Source organism: Nicotiana tomentosiformis, chromosome 5 (assembly GCF_000390325.3).
Source record: "Nicotiana tomentosiformis chromosome 5, ASM39032v3, whole genome shotgun sequence".
Classification (NCBI taxonomy): domain Eukaryota; kingdom Viridiplantae; phylum Streptophyta; class Magnoliopsida; order Solanales; family Solanaceae; genus Nicotiana; species Nicotiana tomentosiformis.
In genome coordinates, this window is record NC_090816.1 from 122,675,238 (window position 1) to 122,699,788 (window position 24,551).

At 36.8% G+C, this 24,551-nt stretch overlaps 1 protein-coding gene across 1 annotated transcript; it reads right to left on the bottom strand.

Moving 5' to 3' along the window:
* Positions 1-1,717: 1,717 nt before the first annotated feature.
* Positions 1,718-24,319, bottom strand: LOC104097323 (dihydrolipoyllysine-residue acetyltransferase component 1 of pyruvate dehydrogenase complex, mitochondrial). The gene is made up of 23 exons (XM_009603883.4): positions 24,061-24,319; positions 22,103-22,153; positions 14,466-14,514; positions 14,356-14,389; positions 12,576-12,625; positions 12,439-12,483; positions 12,222-12,295; positions 11,913-11,982; positions 9,414-9,602; positions 9,270-9,314; positions 9,080-9,153; positions 8,586-8,655; positions 7,977-8,378; positions 6,108-6,168; positions 5,958-6,002; positions 5,789-5,872; positions 3,612-3,688; positions 3,478-3,540; positions 3,115-3,185; positions 2,968-3,028; positions 2,671-2,731; positions 2,451-2,531; positions 1,718-2,100 (listed from the first exon to the last, which is right to left on the bottom strand). Exons 1-23 carry the CDS (start codon positions 24,174-24,176, stop codon positions 2,042-2,044), a joined length of 1,932 nt encoding a protein of 643 aa, XP_009602178.1. The 5' UTR covers positions 24,177-24,319; the 3' UTR covers positions 1,718-2,041.
* Positions 24,320-24,551: the final 232 nt, after the last annotated feature.

Genomic DNA, 24,551 nt, shown 5'->3' on the forward strand with positions numbered 1-24,551 from the left:
GCAAAATCACCTTAACTTGTGACAATACACGAGAGGCGTGGACAGTTTGGTTGAGTTATGACCTAGTTCTGGTTCGATTTTTAACCTTTCTTATCCTCGTAGTTCGCTTGTTAGCTCCCATATTCTTACGCATGTTTAGGATGTTCGATTTGATTGCACCGCTGTGGTTTTATGGTTCCATTTTAAATGTATATCAAGTACTCCGGGGTGAAATTCAAAAATAGCTAGATTTACTAGTGATAATTAAAAAAAATCACCGTTTCAAAAGTAATCGAAATTTAGCTACTTTTCATGTAAAGATAAATTTGAACAAAAAATACTGTTCAAAATCCGGAAAATGTTGGAGTTTGAATTTTTTACATGTGAACTTCCAACATAATATACTAGAGTTTCAGTATATTATGATTGAGTTCCAACTCAATCATAATATACTGGAGTTCCAATATAATATACTGGTCCAACATAATATGCTGGAATTTCATACACAGGTGCTCCAATCTCCAGTATATTATGCTGAAACTTTTTGTGTGCTGGAGTTCTAGCATAATATGCTGGAAGTGCATATACAGGTGCACTAATCTCTAGTATAGTATGTTGGAATTTTTCGTGTTGCAGCTAAATAGTGACTATTTTTAATGACTTTGCAAACGTTGACTATTTTATAATTATCATTTCGAAAACTGGCTAACCCGTACTATTTTTACAATACTCCATGATTAAGTATAGAGTTCTCTCTAAAATTGGAAAACAACTATATTTAGTATACAGTTCAAATTACTCTTCTTTTTTCCCCTTTTCTCGGGAAACCAAGCTTCTTTTTAGCCAAAAGTAAATTTTTTTTTATGTGGCCAAAAGTGCCTTTTTTTCATAAGTTACGGTGTTTGGCTCAGCTTTTATAAGGGAAAAAAGTAGGTGAAATTTAAAAATAGTCAAATTTACAAGCGGTAATTGAAAAATAGCCATAATTTCAAAAGTAATCGAAATCTAGTCACTTTTCACGTAAAGATAAATCTGAATGAAAACACTATTCAAAATTCGAAAATATTCTAGCATAATATACTGGAATTCCAGCATAATATACCGGAACAACATAATATGCTGGAAGTTCATACGTAGGTGCTCCAATCTTCAGTATATTATGCTAGAACTTTTCATGTATTAGAAGTTCATATACAGATGCACCAATCTCCAGTATATCATGCTTGAAAGTTTCGTGTTGCAGTTAAATAGTGATTATTTTTCAATTACCAGTCCGAAAACTGGCTAGCCCGTGCTATTTTCCCGAAAAAAAAATACTTTTAAATAGAAGCAGAAACAATTTTTGAGAAACAGAAAAAAAAAAAAAATCTCCGCAAAAACACTTCTTTGAAAAGCACTTTTGAGAAAAATATACTTAAAAACACTTTTTAAAAGTTTGGTCAAATACTAATTGCTACTCAAAAGTGCTTTTCAAATTAAATAGCCAAACACAATGTCTCACCAAAAATATTTTTTTGAAAAACACTTTTCTAAATAAACTGGTTTTAGAGGCTTAGGCCAAACAGACTATTAAAACTTAAACCTTCTGGAAAAAGATCGGCTGAGGCTCAAATATAATCAATCTAATTTGTCAATTAGCTTCTGTTCTAAAAGCGCCAATGTCAAAGCTAGTACACCATATACTCGTAGAAACAAAAGAAAAAAAAGGAACAACTTGAAAACTCTACCAAGCCAGAAGGGGGGAAAAGAATCAGCAGCTCTTTATTTGGTAAAGAATACTGAGGCACTTTATTGTACAACTTTACAGGAAAAGCAGATAGGAGTATGACGTTGTCATAAACTTTGTCGAGTATATCACCGAAGAAATGGTGGTGGCACTCGTATTGAAACTAGTCCAATTTTATGGACCTCAATCATTCTCATCTTCAAGAACAAAAATGGCACCATTAAATACAAGAAAGCTTAGGATCTGAAAAAGGCAAATCTGAAAGATCTATGCCGTCTGCACAGGTTGTCCTGTAGGATATTTTGTTCCCAGACTTGAAAGTAAACTTCAATTGTATTACACTAGAAGCCTCTTGATGTCACTGAAGTTAGAAGACAATGCCGAAATGAAAGCACCTGCAAGATTGATTTCATATTTGCTTTCAACCATAAGCACCCAACAGCAAAGCAGAAAGAAACAAACAAAAAAGAAGATAAATTCCACTTGGATGGCAACTGACTTCACTCCTTACTTATCAAAAGACACAAAAAGAAAAAGAAACACAATAACTATATCTATTAAATGGACAACTACGAAACTTTGGACAGTCAAGACTGATGGTACAATAACTTACGACTTGAAACTATTTGGCGATGATTTGCAAGATTAAGTGCAAAACAAGCAACAAGTAGCATGAAAAGTAATGTCAACCTCTATCAACTATCAGTTACAAGGTTTAAGAGATCAATCAAATGTTTGCACTTACCTCCAACCTTTCCATCAAACACGCGATGATCGGCAGATAAAGTCAAACTCATTTTGTTAACTACAGCTGGCTTCTCAATTCCTGGAAAGAAGGAACCAAAGATCAACTAACAACAACTGCTACTAGTATGTTTCAATTCCAAACTAGTTGGGTTGGCAATATTCAACAAATTGCAGTAGAGAAACAATTGTGCCAGAAGAATTTTCAGTCAGAACTTTACCGTCAACGCCAACCACTGCTTCAACAACTTTATTGCCCCTACCAACAGCAAGTATACCAGCCTGAGGAAAGACATTACAATGTTATGGATTCTAAGCTAATGACAAAGGCAGAAATAACCTGTTCTGACGGACTTATTAGGCTTAAGTTATAAAATCCAATGCATCAACTTTAGGAGTTCAACAGTTCAGGGGAGAACAATATAGGAAATCTAATCTATTGAGTCAAAGGAAAGCAGATAACATTTATCTTTCGTGCAGGGGTGCTCCCGCATGTGAAGGCAGAAAAGTATAAGAACCTGAGGGGGGTTGATAATTGCACAAAACCGATCCACTGGAAACATGCCCAAATTTGAGATGCTGCATAAAGAACAGAGAAGATATAACCCCTGACCAAAGGAATTCTCTCTATACTATACAAATAGTACCCAAAGTCGATTATTCACCTGAAAGTGCCACCTTGGTATTCATTAGGTTTAAGCTTTCCAGCCCGTGCCTTTTCAGCAAGCTCCTTGATCTTTCATGCACAAGCGTATGATAATTAGAAGGTAAGATACCAGAATAAGCTGAGATATTAGACTTCTAAATAAAAATGGGTGAAAAACAGTTTATACATACAGAAGAAATTACATTATTTCTAGTGCTAACTTCTGAGAGCAAAAATGCAGTTTCTTTCAAAGCATCATAATTCTATAGTTTAGACATACCGCAGAACTTCAATATCCCCCACTTAGAAGTAAATACTGTGACTAGCCTTATTTCCACAGCTATTCAAAAAATAAACAGTTCAACACTATATCCATTTTTACCTCCGCAGAAATTGAGGATATGGATTTCTGATCAGCATTCCTGACAATTGGGGTCATCAAGCCCTGTAACTCGAGAGAATGGGATGAGAACAAGATTTGTATGAGGTCCAAAGAAATTGTAGTATGTTGCATACCTTTTCAGTGGCAACCGCAACTGATATGTCAACAGAATCACAAAACACCACCTCTCCTTTTCCAACATCCCAGTAAGCTGTCATGGATTTACAGATTAACCTTTTCAGGGAACTAACATTTCAGGGGAGAAAGCCTCCCTAGTGAGCTAGTCATCAGGAAGTAATTGTTCTAGCTACCTATTGGAGACCATAGAATGAAAATACCCAGTGACATGAAATAATAGAATTTACTAGGTACAAGGGAACTCATTTAGTGTGCTGATAATTTAAAGTTTATTAGTAAAATTCAACGAAGAACAAGCATACATTGGGAATTAATCAATCTGGGATAGCGGGAGACCATATTTGAAGAAAATAGCCATCAATTAAATATAATGACCTCTCCAACCTTTTCAGCTTTTCGTGCTTGTAAGGGGGTCAAAGGGTATTGTGAGAAGAAAAGTTCAGCAAAACTATAATACTCTCAATTGCTGGTATAGATGGTATCATGATGTACGGAGACAAATGGGAGAAGATGTCAAGTTACCATTTTACAGTATCCTAGACAAACACCAACAGATGGACATCGACATCAAAAGTTATTATGTATGCTGGGGAGAAGACCCAAAACTACAAAAGTTTTAATGGAAGTAGTGGTCTCGTTTTTTTTTTTTTTTGATAACCATGGTGTCCAGGCAGCTTGCGCACACCTCGACTAATTCCATTGGGTATCTGCTATCTCCCACCAGCACAAGTACTGGGTAACTCTATCCAGCAAGGCTTGGACAGACATGAAGAAATCACCTAGTGCTTTTACCTCCGCTGGGATTTGAACCTGAGACCTCATGGTTCTCAACCCACCTTATTGACCACAAACAGTTTAACTCTGAAGGAACAGGTAGACTGTAAATATATTCAACCCTTTACGCAATAAGTTGCAAAATATACCAAAGCGAAGAGGATATCGCTGCAGAATTCTTGAGCCAGTATGACTAGCAGTTTGACTTTCCACAATATAAAGTCAAAGGATAGATAACTTTTTGAGTTATGGGAAGAGGAACAAAGAGAGAAGAAGTGTACATAGAGGGCTGTTAGTTTGTAACAATAGCATCTGTTAATATCAATATAACATACTGTAATTTGTAACAAGACACGTCTCCTACTTTGTGAGGAAAAAAGTTTGGAACAATGAGAAAGAGTTTCTATTTTACAAAGTGAGTATTCTTTCCTGCAAAGAAAAGTTGAACAGTCAAGAGGCTTCACTCTGGACAGCAGAGGTAGTACATGATTTTGTTGAGGAAGGTAATAGTTTGTCATGATTAGGATGAAGCCTAATGGGTTAAGCTTCTCATCTAAGTGCTTCTCTGTAAAGATGTTATAGGAGATCGACCTTTGAAAATAAGAGAGCTAGCATGCTTCATTTATATTAATAGAAATACATACATTTATAGCTTCACTTCAAAAGGTCAATATTCATTTCTGGACTCATCGAATAAGAAAAAATTGGATACTCCTTGAGCATTTGTGACAAAAGGGAAAAAGGACAAGTAAATTATTGTTAATGCAACATTATCAATCTTCATTACTGTACTGAAATATAACTCTTAATTTTCTGAAGTACCTAAAACAGAACATGATAAATATAAGTTTGTAAAGGACTTTTAGGATATCTAAGTGCATGTTACATTCTTGTCTCTTTTGCTTCGGTTTATCTAGTATCGTGTTGTTGGTACTGCTTGTTGCTATTGCTTATTTCTCATCTTTAGGGTCTATCGAAAACAGTCTCTCTACCCTCACAAAGGTAGGGATAAGGTCTGCGTACACTCTACCCTCCTCAGACCCCACTTGTGGGATTTTCACTGGGTTTATTGTTGTTGTTTGTTGTTGAAGTGCATGTTACAACAGACACCAACTGCATTTACCAGAAAACCTATCTTTTCTCCCACCTACACCTCCTTTCAGGGATCACATGGTCTTTTCCTGACATGGAGAAACTAAATGGAACTGATGGGGAAATATCAAAATTGAGAAAAAAGATATGGTCATTCCTCTAACAAAGCTAGAAAGCTTGGCTTCCACTTACTAAATGAATTCGCAATTAGGCTTCATATATAATTATGCTTCACATCATCCTACATTTTAGTTGTTAATATGAAATAAGTTAAGAACTTAAATTAGCAATGAAATATTAATCTCACCGTTTGCTTCTGGTACATTTCTCAATGCTGTTGCAACCACTTTGATGACAATGTCATTCACCGAGACTTTAACATCATACTTTTCTACACAAGTTAAAGATGCGCCAAACAAATTATGAAGGAATATCAGCAAAAGCAACAAGGCAAATTAAACACTTTAATTCTATACCTTTAAGCTCCTTTCTGAAGGAGAGAAGGGAGTCCAATATAACATCTGCTAGAAACGACAATTAATTTGATAAAAGTTCCACATGTTAGACATTAGTAGATTACTAAGAGTACTATTTTAAAGCACTACGAACTTGACAATTGACAGAACCTGTGGACAAATATAAATGAGGGGTAGATTGCTTAGATTCCAATAACCTTGCTGCTATCACCTGCAAAAGATAAGGATTGAGCGATGACAAATTAAGTACGAGATGTCATCAATGCAAGTCACCTTTATTCATGAAAAGAGATTGGGAACTCCACTTGAAGAATACATTGATGGAACCTCTGCTTAGTGAAAATAAGAACTATGTAGAAGCAAAAGCCCAAGTAGAAAGTGGAGCCCAAGAATAGAGCAAAACCACAATGAGTATACTACATAACTAGCAATTCAGCAGAAAAGAGGGAAAAAAGAAAAGCTAATACCCTATCTGGCGTCCTTGTTTAAGCAGCTAATTTATTAGCATATTTTTTATTTTAAGTTGTAATATGTTGAATCTTCTATTTCTTCATATTTCAACTTCTCCTTGGATGATTTGCAAACTGAACCTTCTAAGTTCAGATCTCACAGATCAATTTGTTATTCATTATTGAATACTCATTCAAGAAAGGACAACTCAGTAGGTCTAGAGATGCAGTGATATTTAAGAACACTGAAATTCGTTATTACTGCCATCTTAAATTTTTTAGGCCACTAAAAGTTTTTTTAAAAAAGGTTTATCACATTTATTTGGTTAACAGTACACAACTGCTTTCTCCAAATAAAACAAAACTTTTCCCAAAATTACTTCCATAATAACCTACAAACTTCCAAATGTTATCACTTCGACTTCCAATTTCTTGTACAAGTTTTTATCTTTTAATATCTCCCCTCCATATTTGTATGTTCAACATTTATTTTCGAAGTGTGAGATTTGTTAAGTGTCCCACATTGGTGGAGGAAAATGGGTTGTCGTCCTCTGATAATGTCTTGGATATCCTCACCTATTGAGCTAGCTTTTGGGGTTGAGTTTGGCAAAATATCCATTTCTTAGTATGGCATCAGAGCTAGACCCATTTCTATTCTTGCTTTAATGTTGGACCCCTGTATTATATTGTTTATGGGCCAGATGTCCAGCCCTAGCCATGAGCAGGGAGGAATTTGTTAAGTTGAAGAGGTGTTTTAGAATCATAAGTGTTAAAGCAACAAGTTAAGAGTTGGAATGTTGGAAGAGTTAAGTTTTTTAGTTAGATATTGTCTTTCCCTCCTTTTACATTGTCAGATTGCATCTCGCTTGTGGTGGGAAATACAGTGTTGGTTTGGCCTACAATGGGTGATACCAGACACGATTAAAGAGGTATCATTTAGCTGGACTTTCAGAAGATGGAGAAGAAGACGCAAGGCTTCGGATATCACTTCACTTGCACTTACACGGACCATTTAGAGAGAGAGAAAACTAGGAGAGCTTTTGCTGGAGTAGAGAAGGACGTCGTACATCTGATGATTAGCCTCTTTTCTTGGTGCACCCGTGAGATTCCTTAAACAATAGAAGATCGGGTGCCATTCATAGAGAGCCATATTTTCTTGTGAGGCTTCTCTACTTTTTGGTATATTTCTTGTATACGGGTATGTATGCCCTTCATTAATAAAATTTTATTACTTTATTAAATTACAAAAAGATAGCCTTATGATGGGCAAATATAATGTGTATTGTGTTTAAACCTTTAAGTTGGTGTATCTTGTATTCATCAAATTATCAGTCATTAATTTATCCCTTTTCATCTCTTATTTTCTGACCCACATTTAAAATCGAAGAGGCTATTTTATAGATAGATGAAACTGAGTCTTGTCCACGAGTTAAGATCTTCCTTACATTTCTTTTCAATGTGTTAGCAAATATGATATAACATAACTCATGCAACACAATTCAAGCTCTATCATCTAATAAGTCCTATAAGATAAAAGGATTAGATAACTGCTAATCGTAGTTCGTAGTACCTTGCGAATTTGACTATTGGGTAAATCTTCATAAGCATCTTTTTGTTGTCCATCAGATTTCAACCCAAGTGACTCTGTTGGAGTAGCTTGTTGGTCGACCATAGGGGGAGATGGAGTTTCCTTCTTAATTGACGAAATTTTGGTTGATCCCTTTCCAGACTTCAATGCAGCGAGAACATCTCCCTTTAACAGGGTACCACGAGGACCAGATGCTGGAATTGATGATGCATCTAAACCATGTTCCATGATTAACATTTTTGCAGCTGGACTGATTCTGTTGAAACCTGTCGTCTGAGTTCTAAGTTCAGCTGTGGCATCCTGGCGGACCGTCTTTTCTTCCTTGACGACATTGTTGCCGCTGATTGATGTCCTCACTACTTCAATATCATTTTCATCCTCAACCTTGCAAAACAGAAGAATTAATTCCATATGATGCCAAGGATTATAATGCACAGAAAGTAAATTTACGCTGTCAAATTAACAAAGAGAACTAAGACAAGTCCCTATCCAAATCTCTACCGACTGATCTGCATCTTCTAATTGTTAAGACAACAAAAAGTCCTGTAACTTTTCTCAGTTGGTGAAAAGAGAGGAGCATTAGCAACTTACTGTGATTGCAATAGGCTGCCCAACAGCCACATCTTTTGAACCTTCAGGTGCCACTATTTTAGCTAAGAATCTGCAATTGTAACAAATAAAAATAATTTTTTGAGGGCATCAAAATGAACATATGCAATTGCAAAACCAATATTAAATCCGAGGAAAAAAACTTCACAATCTGCAAGAGCAAACAGGATACAGATGGAATGTAATGTCCCCTACTTTGAAGATTCGGAAATACGAGAACCATAATGAACAACCTCACGTATTCCTCCCAAAAATTAATAGTATATAACTAGGATGGCCTTGTCTATTATGTAATGTTAATATGAACAGTGCATGAAGGACTCTTCCTTCACTATTTTAAGGCTGCTTTTTCGGATAACTAAAATTTCTTGGAAATAGTTATCTCAAAGAGTACAGTGAAAGATAACAGAAATCTTTAAAGGCATGTTATTCTCATGCAATTAAATGTCTTATCTAAAATGTGATAGGAATTCTACCCTTCTTCAAGACTTTCAAACTCGAGGGTTGCTTTGTCAGTTTCTATCTCACAGAGAACATCACCAACTGCTATCTGTATCAAAAAAAATATATATATATTCGCATATGCAATTTAATCATCACTGCCCCATGTCTGGGTAATTGTATTTAAGTGATAAATTCATTAGCCTCATATCATGCAGCACCAACCTTGTCACCTTCCTTTTTCCTCCATTTAGCAATGTTACCTTGGCTCTATAAGTAAAAGTTCAAAGAAAGATTTTATCAGCACTGAAAGGAAAAACAAACAAGTATAGCGTGGGAATTCAAGAGTCCATTATGAATTGTCCATACCATGGTTGGGGACAAAGCTGGCATATCAAGGACCAAATGAGGAGGAAGTTCAGATGTGCTGATATTCATAGGACTGGCTTCTGGCCTGTCTCCCGTTGCTGCATCTGTCTGAGAAGATACCTGATTTTTAACCTCTGATGCACCACCAACAGTAGCAGGGACTTTTTGTATGTCATCTGCTTCTTCCACCTACTCAATTAGCAGAATATATTTACAATAACCAGATATAAATGGCAGTTCACACAAGTCGTTTAGAAGCATGTAGGAAATGAGACAACCAATCTAGTTAGGCAGAAGAACATTGCTAGAATAAAGCAATAAAGGCGACAGTCATCCTCAATTTTCACAGGGAATGGATTTTAGGTCACACTAAGGTAGAGACCGATTGTAATTCAACCGTCAGAATAACAAAATAAACTGCCAATTGAGGAACGTCAAAAAGACAAGAACTTGCTAATAGACTCCTAAAACATTTAATACGACATCTTCATGTCTAAGAGCCCGTTTGGACATAAGAAAAATTTCACTTTTTTCCGAAATCAGCGTTTGGCCATAAATTTTTAAATTTTCACTTGAAGATGAATTTTGGAATTTTTCGAAAATTTAAAAAACTCCAAAAAGCTGTTTTTCAAAATTTTCACTCAGATCACTTTTACTTGAAAATTTTCAAAAACAACCCAAAATCTAAGTTGCTCGGACACGTGTGTGGGTGTCCGACACGGGTACGGATCTAGAGGTCGGATCCTTCGAGATGTAAATTCTAAGACTCGGGGATACGGATCCTAGTACGGATACAGGTGCGGAGATCCGGCTAAAAATAATACAAAAAAATAAAAATATCTCTAAATTACGAGAAATTTTGTGGAATACTTACGTATAGCTTGTAAAGTGTGGATTTCTTTTTTATTCTCAAGTTGTAGATAAGTAAATGATTGATTTCTTAGATAAGGCATGGTATTTTCTTCAAATTTACCCTAGTTTTGGTTCTGATTTCGGGAATCAAATTGTATCTCGTCTCGAATTTTTCCGTCCGTCGCGGTCAAAGTACTCAAAATTGTTTGACCAGATCCGGTACGGATCCCATACCCACACCCATACTAGTGTCGTGTCGACACGGGTGCGGCACCTAAACTGTCGTGTCGGAGCAACTTAGCCCAAAATTATATTCATGTCCAAACACAACTCTAGTTTTCAAATACCATTTTCACTTGAAAAACAATTTCACTTTTTTCCGGAATTTTACAATTCTTATGTCCAAACGCCCACTAAGTAGTTATAAGATGGTTATTGCTTTTATAGCTACACTTTCTGCAAAAGGAAATTAAAACATAAAAAGGGATGTGATTTGAATAGATAAAGGACTAGGCAGACAATAAAAAATCCTTCCAAATGCGGACTGCCTCTTTCTGTTAAAAGGTTGTATTGCTTCCACCTGAGTTTACCACCTAGAGTACTCAGTGAAGACTCTCCCCTATTGATCTTCTTTTGAGATTACAATACTTACCGACATTCTGATCTTTGCTAATTTTTTTTCTCTCAACCATTTAGCGGAAATCCTTCTCAAGTTCACCCAGTAAGGTTCACTTGACAAACAAAGAAGCTCTAAGTTGGTCAACTCTTTCAGAATTTAGAAACATCGAAAGAAAAAACGCTAAAATGCTCCTTAATACAGTTGGTATGCTACTACGAAAATGGAGTTAAATTTTAGTCAAGAATAACTTAGAAACAATTCTGGCTTTTTAATTTCTTTTTGATAAGGAACTTTGAAACAGTTCTGTTCTCCAAAAAAAGATAGAGACGACCAAGAACCAAATTTATTGCTCGTCTCTCTAGGTAGAAAGCTATCAATTTATTTCATACATTACTTTCTCCTCCAAGTTCGACAGTTGAATATGAGATCCTTATACCATTCACTTTCTAGTACAGGGGAAAGAGGTCTCCTACTCCATCAAAATTCTCCGTCACTTATCTTTCTCATACTTATCTTTTGAAAAAAAAAAAAAACTTTTTTATAAATCAAGAACTTTTAATGGAATTTCTAACCAATGGTTTCAATTTTATAGAGTATGATACTAAGCTTTAAAATATATATCCAGCTATAGGTACGAATAGGAAAATTTTATTTAAATTAAAAGTACAAGTGAAAGAAAAAGATATTGAGTTTGAACCAAGACAATAAAGTTGTTCTAGGAAAGAGGCCCATGCTTCTTTTCTTCTGAAAGGGGAAGAAATGAACAAACTTTTCAGAGAGAATACACACTTCCCAAATGAGATTTTTAAGTTCCCTTGCGGTTCAAATAAAATGGACAATGGAAATTCTTGACTTAACAGACTTCTTTTTTCATTTTGCACCAAAGAACTTCAGAGGAAAAGAGAAAAGAAAACTGCAGCATTGTCACTTCAATTATATTTCCGTGGTGCTTGACTGACAGGAGATAATCACAGAAGAGAAAATGAAGAGGAAAAGTGGCAGGAGAAATATCTGAGAACTCTCATTACCGTAATTGCTATAGCCTGTCCGACTGGTACATCTTTTGTTCCTTCAGGGACCAATATCTTTGCTAGAAAACTGCAAATAATATCCCAAAACAACAAAAGCAAAAACATTAAAGAAGTGCACTGTTAATCTGATGATTAGAGTGAGTAATTATGGCATTTAGGAACAGCAAAAGAATCAGTGAAGATCATTAATCACATACAAAATATCTAAAGAAAATGATGAAATCAGAAAAGAGCACTAATTACCTTACAAAAAAGAGCATCAGATAAGTTATAAATAAATACATCACAACTGGAATATAGGCTTACCCTTCTTCAAGACTTTCAAACTCAAGTGTTGCTTTATCAGTCTCTATCTCACATAGTATGTCCCCCACTTCAATCTGTTAGGAAATCAGAATTCAACTGAGTGTAATAACAAAGAACTTTCAATTATTGAACCTTAAACTTTAGATGGCATTATCTCTGTTTCAACGTGAACTTGAGCTATGACTTTAACTTCAGGTAACCATGAAAAACAACTGACCTTGTCCCCCTCTTTCTTTCTCCACTTTGCTATATTACCTTGAGTCTGCGATGAGACGAACAGGCAGGTTACGGATTTCCACAATAATAAGGAAATAGCAAGCAGAACACTTCATCATTTAGAAATAACGCCGTTACCATTGTAGGGGACAAAGCTGGCATTGCCACCTCTGTATGCAAAGGAGCCTCTGCAATAATAGGAAATAAGATTATAACATTTAACAAAGCCCTCATTTCTGCCTCATAATCTCATATTTTCAGTAAATTCTCACATGGTTCAAATATAAGTTGTATAAAAGTGAAATGTTTTTCATTTTTTAACGTGTCCAAAGGGCACTAAATATCGTTCCACTTTCTTTCTCAAATAGAAAACAGATTCACTTATGGGGGAAAGTAACATTGCAGCTTCATCAGACAAGACGGTCTCTCCAAGAGACTCCACACCTAAAGCCTACATCTTCGAGAGGATATTGTGCCTAACACCTTATAAACTAAGGGGTTGTTTGGTAGGAGGTATTAGAAAAAATAATACAAGCATTAGCTCTATGCATTACTAATACCTTGTTTGGTACATTTTTTCAACTTGTGTATAACTAATACTTGCATTAGTTATACATCATACTTGGTATTAGCCTATGTATAAGTAATTCATAGAAAACCATGGCATTAGTAATACCGAGGCTATTAATGCATGCATTAGTATGGTTAAAGACAAAATTATCCTTAAAACCCCTTAAAGCTAGAGAATATGGAGGGCATTTTTGTAAACAACTATTTTTCTAAAAAATTATGCAATACATTATAATTTTTAATACACCACACCAAACAGTTTATAAGAAATAATATCTGCATAACTAATGCTTGCATTACTAAACCATGCATTACTAATCCCTGCATTACTAATACACCATATTCCGCACTATTCTTATACACCCTACCAAACGACCCCTAAGAAGACTACCTATCCCATATATAAGTTAAAGACTTTAACTGCTCTTCAAAATTCATGCATTACGTTACAAGCTAATGCACCACACAATAACCAGATTTGCTATCTTTGGGCTCTTAACCATATGATAAGGAATGAGTTAATATCGTGTGGGCCAATGGCCCCATAGCATATATTAAACCGATAAGAGGATGGTAAAATCATATATTCGGAGAACACAAGATACACACATAGTAACCAAACACTTGCTGGAAAGGAAACACCTTAGATTTAAGTTGCACCACCTAGGACCAAAATTGCTTTGTTAGGCTTCTCTATCTGTCCCAGGTGAGAAGGTCAAGTGTTTAGCAACATAAGACATACATTTATATATCTAGAAGGGGACAGACGTCTTTCCAAATGATTAAGTGTGATGGAGCAGCCACTATATTCTAAGTACAAGATTCGAAGGTACTTAGAAGTAAACACAGCTAAACCTACAGCCTCCAAACCACCAGATTTACACATCAGGTCAGAGAAAATGAACTACTAATCCATCTCTTTATCATTCAATTTATCCAAAAACATGGAAGTTACAAGAAGCAAATTCATATTTATGTAATAAAATGATGATATGGGGGCGTTATTTTTCATAGAAAAATAGTATAAATGAGATACAAGAGATAAACACATCACTAAAGCAACGATCTCCTACAAACAAATGTTACTAAAAGCACCGACTTTAAAGGACCTATCTCCGAGTTTTCTTCAATTTCTCTTAGATGTCAGAAGTTAAAGAATTTCTAATTCTAAAGCTGTACTCTACTTCTCTTTTTATATGCTCTTTTCCAATGCACACCTTATTGATTTCATCCGGTGTTGGCACTTGTGAGTCAAGATACGACAGCGGAAGCTACTAAACGCAATCTATGCATGTTGGAAAGATAATGACATAAAGTAGGAGCAACATCATTTGTAAAATATACTTACCAGCTGACGATAGATACCGAACACCACTTTGTAACTGCAACATTTTCAACATTAAATTAGAGAAACATAAAATAATGAAATTTAATTGGCAGACAAGTATTGCAACTAACCTTAGATGGTATGTCATGGATTCCACTGAGCAGACGGAAATGTAAAGGCCTGGCGGAACTTCATAGTTAGCGAACAGCATAAAGTTTGAGAAGAAGCTATTACAAAGCAGATTAATCTACCTCCAGCTGATTAATAATTAATATTGATGCAACTTAATCCGTCAAGGAACCATATCATCTCCATGCAAAGAATCTTGTCTATCCTTATTAGTCCATTAAGTTGGTTTTTCTGCTAAACCAGCATGACAAGTCCCAATATTGTAATATGCAAGACAGAGGATTAACTAAGAAACTATGCTACTATTGGCACCGTAAACTAAAAACTACAGCAGAAAGTCAAATTTAGCTGGTCATTATATAATTTAAATCTCAATCTCTCGAGAATTTTATTAACTTTGCATATGATATGAGAAACCTTATTAGCGCCCATAGTAAGAATAGAAGAATTCATTGAGAAGTCTTTAGAACTTTATTACTTTCATGGCTGCCAATTTATGCAGATGTGCATCATCTAATTCACAACATATGTCCCAGTCACACAACAATACTCAACAATACTGTTAGTTTACAGATATGTACATAATGTAGTCTTGTCCCACATTGGAATAAGAGTAATATGTCCTTGTAGAGTATAGCTATAAATAAGGACCTCTTGTATTGTATTTTTTATCTAATATCAATAATATATTTTCTCCCGTGCTTTCTCACATGGTATCAGAGCAATCGTGAGATTTATCGCTGTGCATAAATTTCAGCGACTCCGGGAAGAGAAATCAGTCACCGGAAGTCTTTTTCCGGCGACTTTTTTTTCAAGGTTGTTTGCGTCTTCTTTGTCTCCGTCAGTGTTGTGCAAAATCCAACACTACCACAAAAGTCATCATTGTCCGGTGACCAAACCCCAGTGAAAATCTCCGGCAGCAGCCTCCTCACGCGCCACCAGAAGCTCACGCGCGTGAGATCACGCGCCAGCACGTACGACCACTACCGGCCATTTCTTCAAAAAATTCCTTCAGAACAGTTGGGTCGCCTGGTAATTCCGATCCTACCCTTACTGTTTTCGTTTCATTCCAACCACTTTGAGTTTTTTCCGACGGCTACAGTAAGATTCCGACGACTACAATATTCCCTTATTCTGTTTCAGTGTTTCCTTACTCTGTTTCAGTGGATTACAGTTGATTCTTTTTCTTATTTGGTAATAATTTGCAACGATGTCTTTGGGTTTTGATGTTTTTGGGTCTAGAAACATGAGTTCTGGAAACTCTAGTGTTATGATTACCTCTGAACCTTTAATGGGAAGTTCAAACTATTTAGCTTGGGCTTCATCTGTCGAGTTGTGGTGTAAAGGTCAAGGTGTTCAAGATTATCTAATCAAACAGTCTAGCGAACGAGATGAAAAGGCGATAATAACACTTTGGGCAAAGATCGATACTCAGTTATGTAGCATCTTGTGGCGATCTATTGATTCCAAGTTGATGCCCTTGTTTCGTCCATTCCAGACATGTTATTTGGTTTGGGCAAAGGCTCGTACCTTATACACTAATGACATATCTCACTTCTATGATGTGATATCGCGGATGACAAACTTAAAGAAGCAGGAATTAGATATGTCTACTTACTTGGGTCAAGTACAGGCAATCATGGAGGAATTTGAGAAGTTGATGCCAGTTTTTACTAGTGTTGAAAAACAACAAGAGCAGCGACAGAAGATGTTTCTAGTTCTTACCCTCGCTGGACTTCCTAATGATCTTGATTCAGTACGCGACCAGATTTTGGCTAGTCCGACTGTCCCCACAGTTGATGAATTATTCTCTCGATTAGTTCGCCTTGCTGCAGCACCATGTCACCCAGTGATCTCATCACAGATACTTCATTCCTCTGTTCTCGCATCCCAGACAGTGGATGTTCGGGCGTCTCAAACTATGGAGAATAGACGAGGAGGAGGTCGTTTTGGAAGATCTAGACCCAAGTGTTCTTATTGTCACAAACTTGAACACAGTCGTGAAATGTGTTATTCCTTACATGGTCGTCAACCCAAAAATGCTTACATTGCTCAAACCGAGACTACAGGTAACCAGGGATTTTCTTTATTTAAAGAAGAATATAATGAGCTCCTTCAGTATCGAGCAAGTAAGCAAACATCTCCACAAGTAGCCTCGGTTGCTCAGACTGATACTTCTGTTGCTGGTAATTCTTTTGCTTGTGTTTTCCAGTCTAGTACTCTTGGACCTGGGTCATGGACTCAGACGCTTCTGATCACATCTCTGGTAATATATCACTTTTGTCGAATATTGTATATTCACAGTCTCTTCCCACTGTTACTTTAGCCAATGGATGTCAAACTAAGGCAAAAGGAGTTAGACAAGCTAATCCCTTATCTTCGATCATCCTATATTCCGTTCTTTATGTCCCTGGCTATCTTTTTAGTCTTGCATCTGTTAGTCGTTTGACTCGTGCCCTCCATTGTGGTATATATTTTATTGACGATTCTTTTATTATGCAGGACCGCAGTACGGGACAGACAATTGGTACAGGACGTGAATTAGAAGGCCTTTACTACCTTAACTCACTCAGTCCTTCCACAATATGTCTAGTTACAGATCCTCCAGACCTAATCCACAGACGTTTAGGACATCCGAGTTTATCCAAACTTCAGAAGATGGTGCCTAGTTTATCTAGTTTGTCTACATTAGATTGTGAGTCGTGTCATCTTGTGAAACATACCCGAGCCTCATTTTCGCGTAGTGTTGAGAGTCATGCAGAGTCTCTTTTCTCCTTAGTTCATTATGATATATGGGGTCCTAGTAGAGTCAGTTCAACCTTGGGATTTCGTTAGTTTGTTAGTTTTATTGATGATTATTCAAGATGTACTTGCCTTTTCTTAATGAAAGATCGTTCTGAGTTATTTTCTATATTCCAGAGTTTTTGTGCTGAAATCAAAAACCAATTTGGTGTTTCTATTCGCATTTTTCGCAGTGATAATGCCTTAGAATATTTATCTTCTCAGTTTCAGCAGTTTATGACTTTTCAAGGAATTATTTATCAGACATCTTGTCCTTATACCCCTCAGAAAAATGGGGTTGCAGAGAGAAAGAATAGGCACCTTATTGAGACTGCTCGCACACTTCTAATTGAATCTCGTGTTCCGTTGCGTTTTTGGGGCGATGCAATTCTCACCAAGGGCGGATTTAGGGGGCGGAAGGATGTTCATCCGAACACCCTTCGTCGGAAAATTACACTATTTATATAGGGGTAATTTTTTTATTTACGTATAGATATAATATGTTGAACCCCATTGACACAAGCCAAAAGCTTGGTTTAGTGGTCAAGGGTGTTCAGATTTTGTAGAAGGTAGCAGGTTCAATTCTCGTCAGCTACAATCTAATCTTTTTACCTCAGACTTTTTTTTAAAATTTTAAACGAAACGAAACGACGTCGTTTCGTTTCGTCTCTTTTAATATGTTTTTCCCCCAAAAACGTGACTGACTTTGGGTTAAAATCCCTAAATCTATCTCTCTCTGTTGCCTCACTGGCTCACTCCACTCCCTCTCTCTCTTCAATCCCTCTACCTTGCTGATGTTGCTTGCTATTCTTGTGTCATGGCATTGGCATCCCAGGTAAATTCCTTGTTCTTTCTAACATTTTCAGAATTTTATTAGTGTTTTATTGGTTATTCTTAATTTAGGTTAATGACTCTTGTTTGTTGTTTTTTGATTCTTGAATCTGCAGACTTTAATAATGTAAATTATTGAGTTTTCTACTGCATTTGCTTTGATAAACTTATGGAAAATAATTGCTGATTTTTTTTTAAATTGAGATACTTTTGACTCGATCTTTGGTGATAATTGCTGATATTTTATTCCCTTCTGCTGCATATGTTACAATGATTAATAAAAATCTATCAAAGCTAACAATTTGACTCGATCTTTGGTGATAATTGCTGATAAACTTTAGAATTGAAGTCTTTGATGAATTATATGAACATTAGATTGAGCACTGTTTATCTTAACACTATGTTTGTGTTGAGAACTTCTCTTTCTATTAATGAAATATGTTATCATCAATTTTTTTTTATTTGGGTTGGCTAACTTCATTGTGTATTTGATTTTTAAAATTTTTGAACCCCCTTCGCAAATATCCTGTCTCCGCCACTGATTCTCATAGCTTGATATTTGATTAATCGGATGCCTTCATCTCCCATCAAGGATCGAATTCCGCATTCAGTATTGTTTCCCCAGTCACCCTTATACTTTCTTCCACCTCGTGTTTTTGGGAGCACATGTTTTGTTCATAACTTAGCCCCTGGGAAAGATAAGTTAGCTCCTCGTGCTCTTAAGTGTGTCTTCCTTAGTTATTCTCGTGTTCAGAAGGGATATCGTTGTTATTCCCCTGATCTTCGTAGGTACCTTATGTCAGATGACGTCATATTTTTTGAGTCTAAACATTTCTTTACCTCTGCTGACCACCATGATATATCTGAGGTCTTATCTATACCGACCTTTGAGGAGTTTACTATAGCTCATCCTCCACCTTCGACCACAGAAGTTTCACTCATACCAACCGTTGAGGAGTCTAGTGTTGTTCCTCCTAGAAACTCAGCCACGAGAACATCACTCTTGACTTATCATGTCGTCTGCGCCCTACATCAGGCCCAACTAGTTCTCGTCATGCACCTGACCTTGCTCCTACTGCGGACTTGTCACTTCCTAGTACACCGATTGCACTTCGGAAAGGTATACGGACCACACTTAAATCCTAATCCCCATTATGTCGGTTTAAATTATCATCGTCTGTTATCTCCCCATTATGCTTTTATATCTTCTTTGTCCTCGGTTTTCATCTCTAAGTCTACAGGTGAAGCGTTGTCTCATTCAGGATGGCGACAGGCTATGAGTGACGAGATGCAAGTAAATCTACAGTTGGTTGTCGTTGGGTTTATGCAGTCAAAGTTGGCCCGATGGCCAGGTTGATCGACTTAAGGCCCTTCTTGTTGCCAAAGGATATACTCAGATATTTGGGCTCGATTACAGTGATACCTTCTCTCCCGTGGCTAAAGTCACATAGTCCACCTTTTTCTATCCATGGTTGTTGTTCCTCATTGGCCTCTCTATCAGCTGGACATTAAGAATGCATTTCTTCACGGTGATCTTGAGGATGAGGTTTATATGGAGCAACCACCTGGTTTTGTTGCTTAGGGAGAGTCTCGTGACCTTGTATGTCACTTGCGTCGGTCACTTTATGGTCTAAAGCAGTTTTCTCGAGCCTAGTTTGGTAAGTTAAGCACAGTTATCCAGGAGTTTGGCGTGACTCGTAGTGAAGCTGATCACTCTGTATTTTATCGGCACTTTGCTTCAAGTCTCTGTATTTATCTAGTAGTCTATGTTGATGATATTGTTATTACTGGCAATGATAAGGATGGTATTACCAATCTGAAGCAGCATCTCTTCCAGCACTTCCAAACTAAGGATCTAGGCAGATTAAAGTACTTTCTAGGTATTGAGGTTGCTCAGTCTAGCTCAGGTATTGTTATTTCTCAAAGAAAATATGTTTTAGACATTCTTGAGGAGACAGGGATGATAAGTTGCAGACCGAAGGATCCGAATTCTAAACTTCTGCCAGGACAGGGGAAGCCGCTTAGCGATCCTGCAAGCTATAGGTGGCTGGTTGGTAAATTAAATTATCTCATAGTGACTAGACCCGACATTTCTTATCATGTGAGTGTTGTAAGTCAGTTTATGAATTCTCCCTGTGATAGTCATTGGGATGCAGTTGTCCGCATTATTCGGTATATAAAATCAGCTCCAGGCAAAGGGTTACTGTTTGAGGATCGAGGTCATGAGCAGATCATTGGATACTCAGATGCTGATTGGGCAGGATCACCTTATGATAGACGTTCTACGTCTGGATATTGTGTTTTAGTAGGAGGAAATTTGGTGTCTTGGAAGAGCAAGAAACAGAATGTAATTGCTCGATCTAGTGCAGAAGCAGAATATCGAGCAATGGCTATGGCAACATGTGAGCTAATCTGGACCAAACAATTGCGCAAAGAGTTGAAATTTGGTGAAATCGGTCGGATGGAACTTGTGTGCGATAATCAAGCTACCCTTCATATTGCATCAAATCTGGTGTTCCATAAGAGAACTAAACACATTGAGATTGATTGTCAATTCGTCAGAGAAAAGATACTTTCAGGAGAGATTGCTACAAAGTTTGTGAGGTCGAATGATCAGTTTGCAGATATTTTCACCAAGTCTCTCACTGGTCCTCGTATTGGTTATATATGTAACAAGCTCGGTACATATGATTTGTACGCACCGGCTTGAGGGGGAGTGTTAGTTTACAGATATGTACATAATATAGTCTTGTCCCACATTGGAATAGGAGTAATATGTCATTGTAGAGTATAGTTATAAATAAGGACCTCTTGTATTGTATTCTTTATCTAATATCAATAATATATTTTCTCCCGTACTTTCTCACAAATACATTGGAGGGAGAGAGAGAGACTTGATTGTCTACAATCAAGGATGTGCATACACAAGACTTATGGCCATCATTGGGAAGCGGGTATCTTTCTAGACATAATTGGCAACAAAATTAGTAGACAAGTTTCCTTGATAAATCAGTTTCTTCATCAAACATTTGAAGGAGTTAATGTAGTCAGGTCTTAGGATCCATAACTCCTTTGGTGAAGCTTTTGTTATTCCTTTTTCCATCTCCTTGTAACTTTGCATCATTGCAATGTCCTTTCATTTTAATTTCAAAGAAAATAAGTCCCTAAACAACCTTCTTTCTTTCAAGAAGATTTCAAAAACATAACAAGAAGTTTATGGAGAAAGTTTCTCTTTGAGATCGAGGAGTATCATCCTCATTTGGCGTAAATCTGTAAAAAGAGTTGGTGCATCTCCAGCATCTTGAACTTGTAAAAAGAAGAAAGAAAAGCTCGGTGATCTAAGCTCCCTTATGATGGGGTACAAGGAAGGGTCGGACAACATCGGATCTGATGTACACAACACTATCTTGTATTTCTGTAAGAGACTATTTGCGCGACTTGAACCCATGACCTGTGACAACTTTTTAACCGTTGCACCAAAAAAAAAACCTTCAGATTGTCAGACGTATCTTAACAAGGGTACTGGTATGCTTACGTTGGCCCTACAAGTTATTTTCACGTTTTCTAGCATAAACATGTAAATGTGGGACTCATGCCTCCATAGGCATGATAGGAAGGGTAAAACGCAATGAGTCATCATGATAGGCCCTTCTAGGGCAATGTATCCATCATTGCTCAACACCCCAACTAGACTACATGAAATCTGGAAAATTGGGTTGACTTTGGTTGGATTAGGATTGAGACTCAACAGGCCCCCAAAAGAATGCTTAACTAGCTTAATGCTTGGCTTTTGACTTGGCATTAGATCTAAGACAGTCACTTAGATCACGATACCATTTGAAAATGGAAAAACAGTGACTAGCTAATAGAAGAAGTTCTACATATTCATTCATCTTAAATGATAGTTCTCTAGCAAAGATATGACAGTTAAAACTTGTCCCATTATATGGAGAAATTTGAAGTGGGATGGCATATTCCAATTCATTAAGCAATAAAATGGTCGGACAAAAATTCTTAACATCCAAACCTTAGTGACGTAGCCTCCACATCAGGAATTTGATTCAGCTCCCCAGAAACACTGCAAATAATGAACATCACAATGCACACTTTATCCAGGTGAAGTGCTTAAAAAGAAAGCTTCTCAATAAGTTTGAACACCCATCACAATCATTGGTTTGAATTAAATGAAAAGTGAGGCTCTTGTACAAATTTCTTAGGCAAAAATGATTGATATTCAGACAGAAACAGGTACACAGCCTTGTACATTACGAAGAGTACTAGAATGTTGGTGCATCATACCATTTTTTCTTTAGAATAAAGAACATAGCTAAACTACATTGAAGGGACCCAATGTTGCCTTGGATTTACCTCAACAAAAAGAAAACCTAAAGTTCAAAGCACTTGACCTATCAAATCAATATGGACAAAAGGGGCCTTGATATATGTATATCAAAAAGTTATTGAGGAAAGGAAACAGAAAAATCAACAGATGGAAAAGCTTTTCTTCTTTTTAACTAAACTTAATTGTCTTGTGTGCCAAATCCTTTTCAAGTTTAGAGCACTCATGAAGCCTTTCCATTGTTGTTTCTATTTTAGATTTCTTTTCTTGTTACTCCTTTTACTACTTTATCTTTGATATCTTGTCTTCTATGCAAAGTACAAGCATTCAGTTACTCGTAATTCTGCACCCAAACAGACACCCATATTCATTTTATTTCTGCCAAACTACAACCAATACTGCAAGCCACTTTTCCCACGACACATAGTTATATAATCGGTCAAACTAATCGGCATGCGTCTTGAATTGCATTAGATGCCCTTAATCTGACTGGATATTAAATGAAATGACTCTTGCACACGCCCTAAAAACAAAATAATCCTCTTCTTTCACGACTGAAATTTTCCACCATAATGAATCCCAATCCTCGCCCTCCAAATGAAGATAGAACCAGTGTTGTCAAAGCCGAAAAGCGTTAAAAAGTGCACCGAGTCTATCAGGCTTTAAGCGCAAAGTGAGCTTTCGTTAGAAAAGGGGCAACAAAAGAAAAAGTAAAAATGCATATGAAATGCAAGAAAAAAGTAATAACCTCATTCATAATGATTTCCTTAACAGTTAATATATCTTTTTTGCAGATATATTTATTGTTTAGTACCGTTCTATTCAAGATAGAATTTTATGGGCAATGAGGCGCATGCTTTAGTGCTTTGCCTACGTTGTAGTGCAGCCTAAGTGACACGAAGCACACCCTGACCTTCTCTGAACTTCAGGGCTTAAGCGCACCTCAAATGAGTCTTTGACAACACTAGATAGAACCTTTGGAGCATGTTAGATGAAGGAAAATCCGCTTTCTCCTCAGATTCTTCTTAAAGATTTGCCCATTGACAAGACGGACATCTTCAAATTACTTAACAGTAACAAAAAAAAAGGAGTAACTTAGACCGTAAATCTATTAAATTTGAGGTCTCAAACAGTTCAGTAAGGTTCATCAAAATGGGACAAATATTATCATTTGAGCAATGCATTAGGTATGTATGCCCACAAAGACCAGTAGGCGATTGAACCCACCATGTATGCGCTTGCCGCTGCACGAGCTATTTCTAGCCCAAAGCATGCCTGAACTACCAAAAAAAATGCATTTTTGTCCTCAACTCATCCCCTATTGCTTCTTCGTTTTTTTTTAAATTTCAACAGGTGTCCATTTCCTTGATCAACCAAAATCCGAGAGCAACAAAATAAAAGAGCCAATGAATAATATAAAGAAAGAAAAAAAAAGCAATAGACTAATAGCCTGTTTGGCCAAGCTGTAAGTACTTGCGAGACTTGTCAATCTCAAATACGTACTGCCAGAATTCGAACACACACAGATTAACTTTTCTCCGAATGTACCAATCTCTATAATCCACGCCAACATTCAGCAATTTGTAATTCTTATTATACGAGCTAGAATTCAAAAAATGGACAAAAATGTAAGGAGAAAAGCGTACTGATGGAGAGATCGGAAAGTGGAAGAGTTGGATGGGCCGGCGGCGAGAAGACGGCGAGCACGGAGAAGAGAAGGAGCTCGGAGAATCACCGGATGACGAAGTCTGGAAAGCGCCATCGATCGTTCGCAGATCCACGCTTCCTTTCGTCAACTTCTCTATATACGGCTTAATGTGTCCCGCTATGAAATTGTTGTTTCAATAGAGCGAGCGACTTGTTTTTTTCTAATTTTTTGGCTTCTCGGCTCGCTAAAGGACTTGCTTGCCAAAAACTATAGTTAATGAAACCATATTCTAACCTTAATTTATAATTTAATATGACTTTTTTCTTTTTTATGACTCAATATGTACAGGGTAACTTTAGGCAATATCTACTGTCTCTAATATGTACTGGATAACTTTAGGCAACCGACTTGAAAATATAATGAAACATTAAGTATGAGTAAATCTAAAAAGTAAGGGCAGTTGCATCCCTCGTACAGGTTGATGAACTT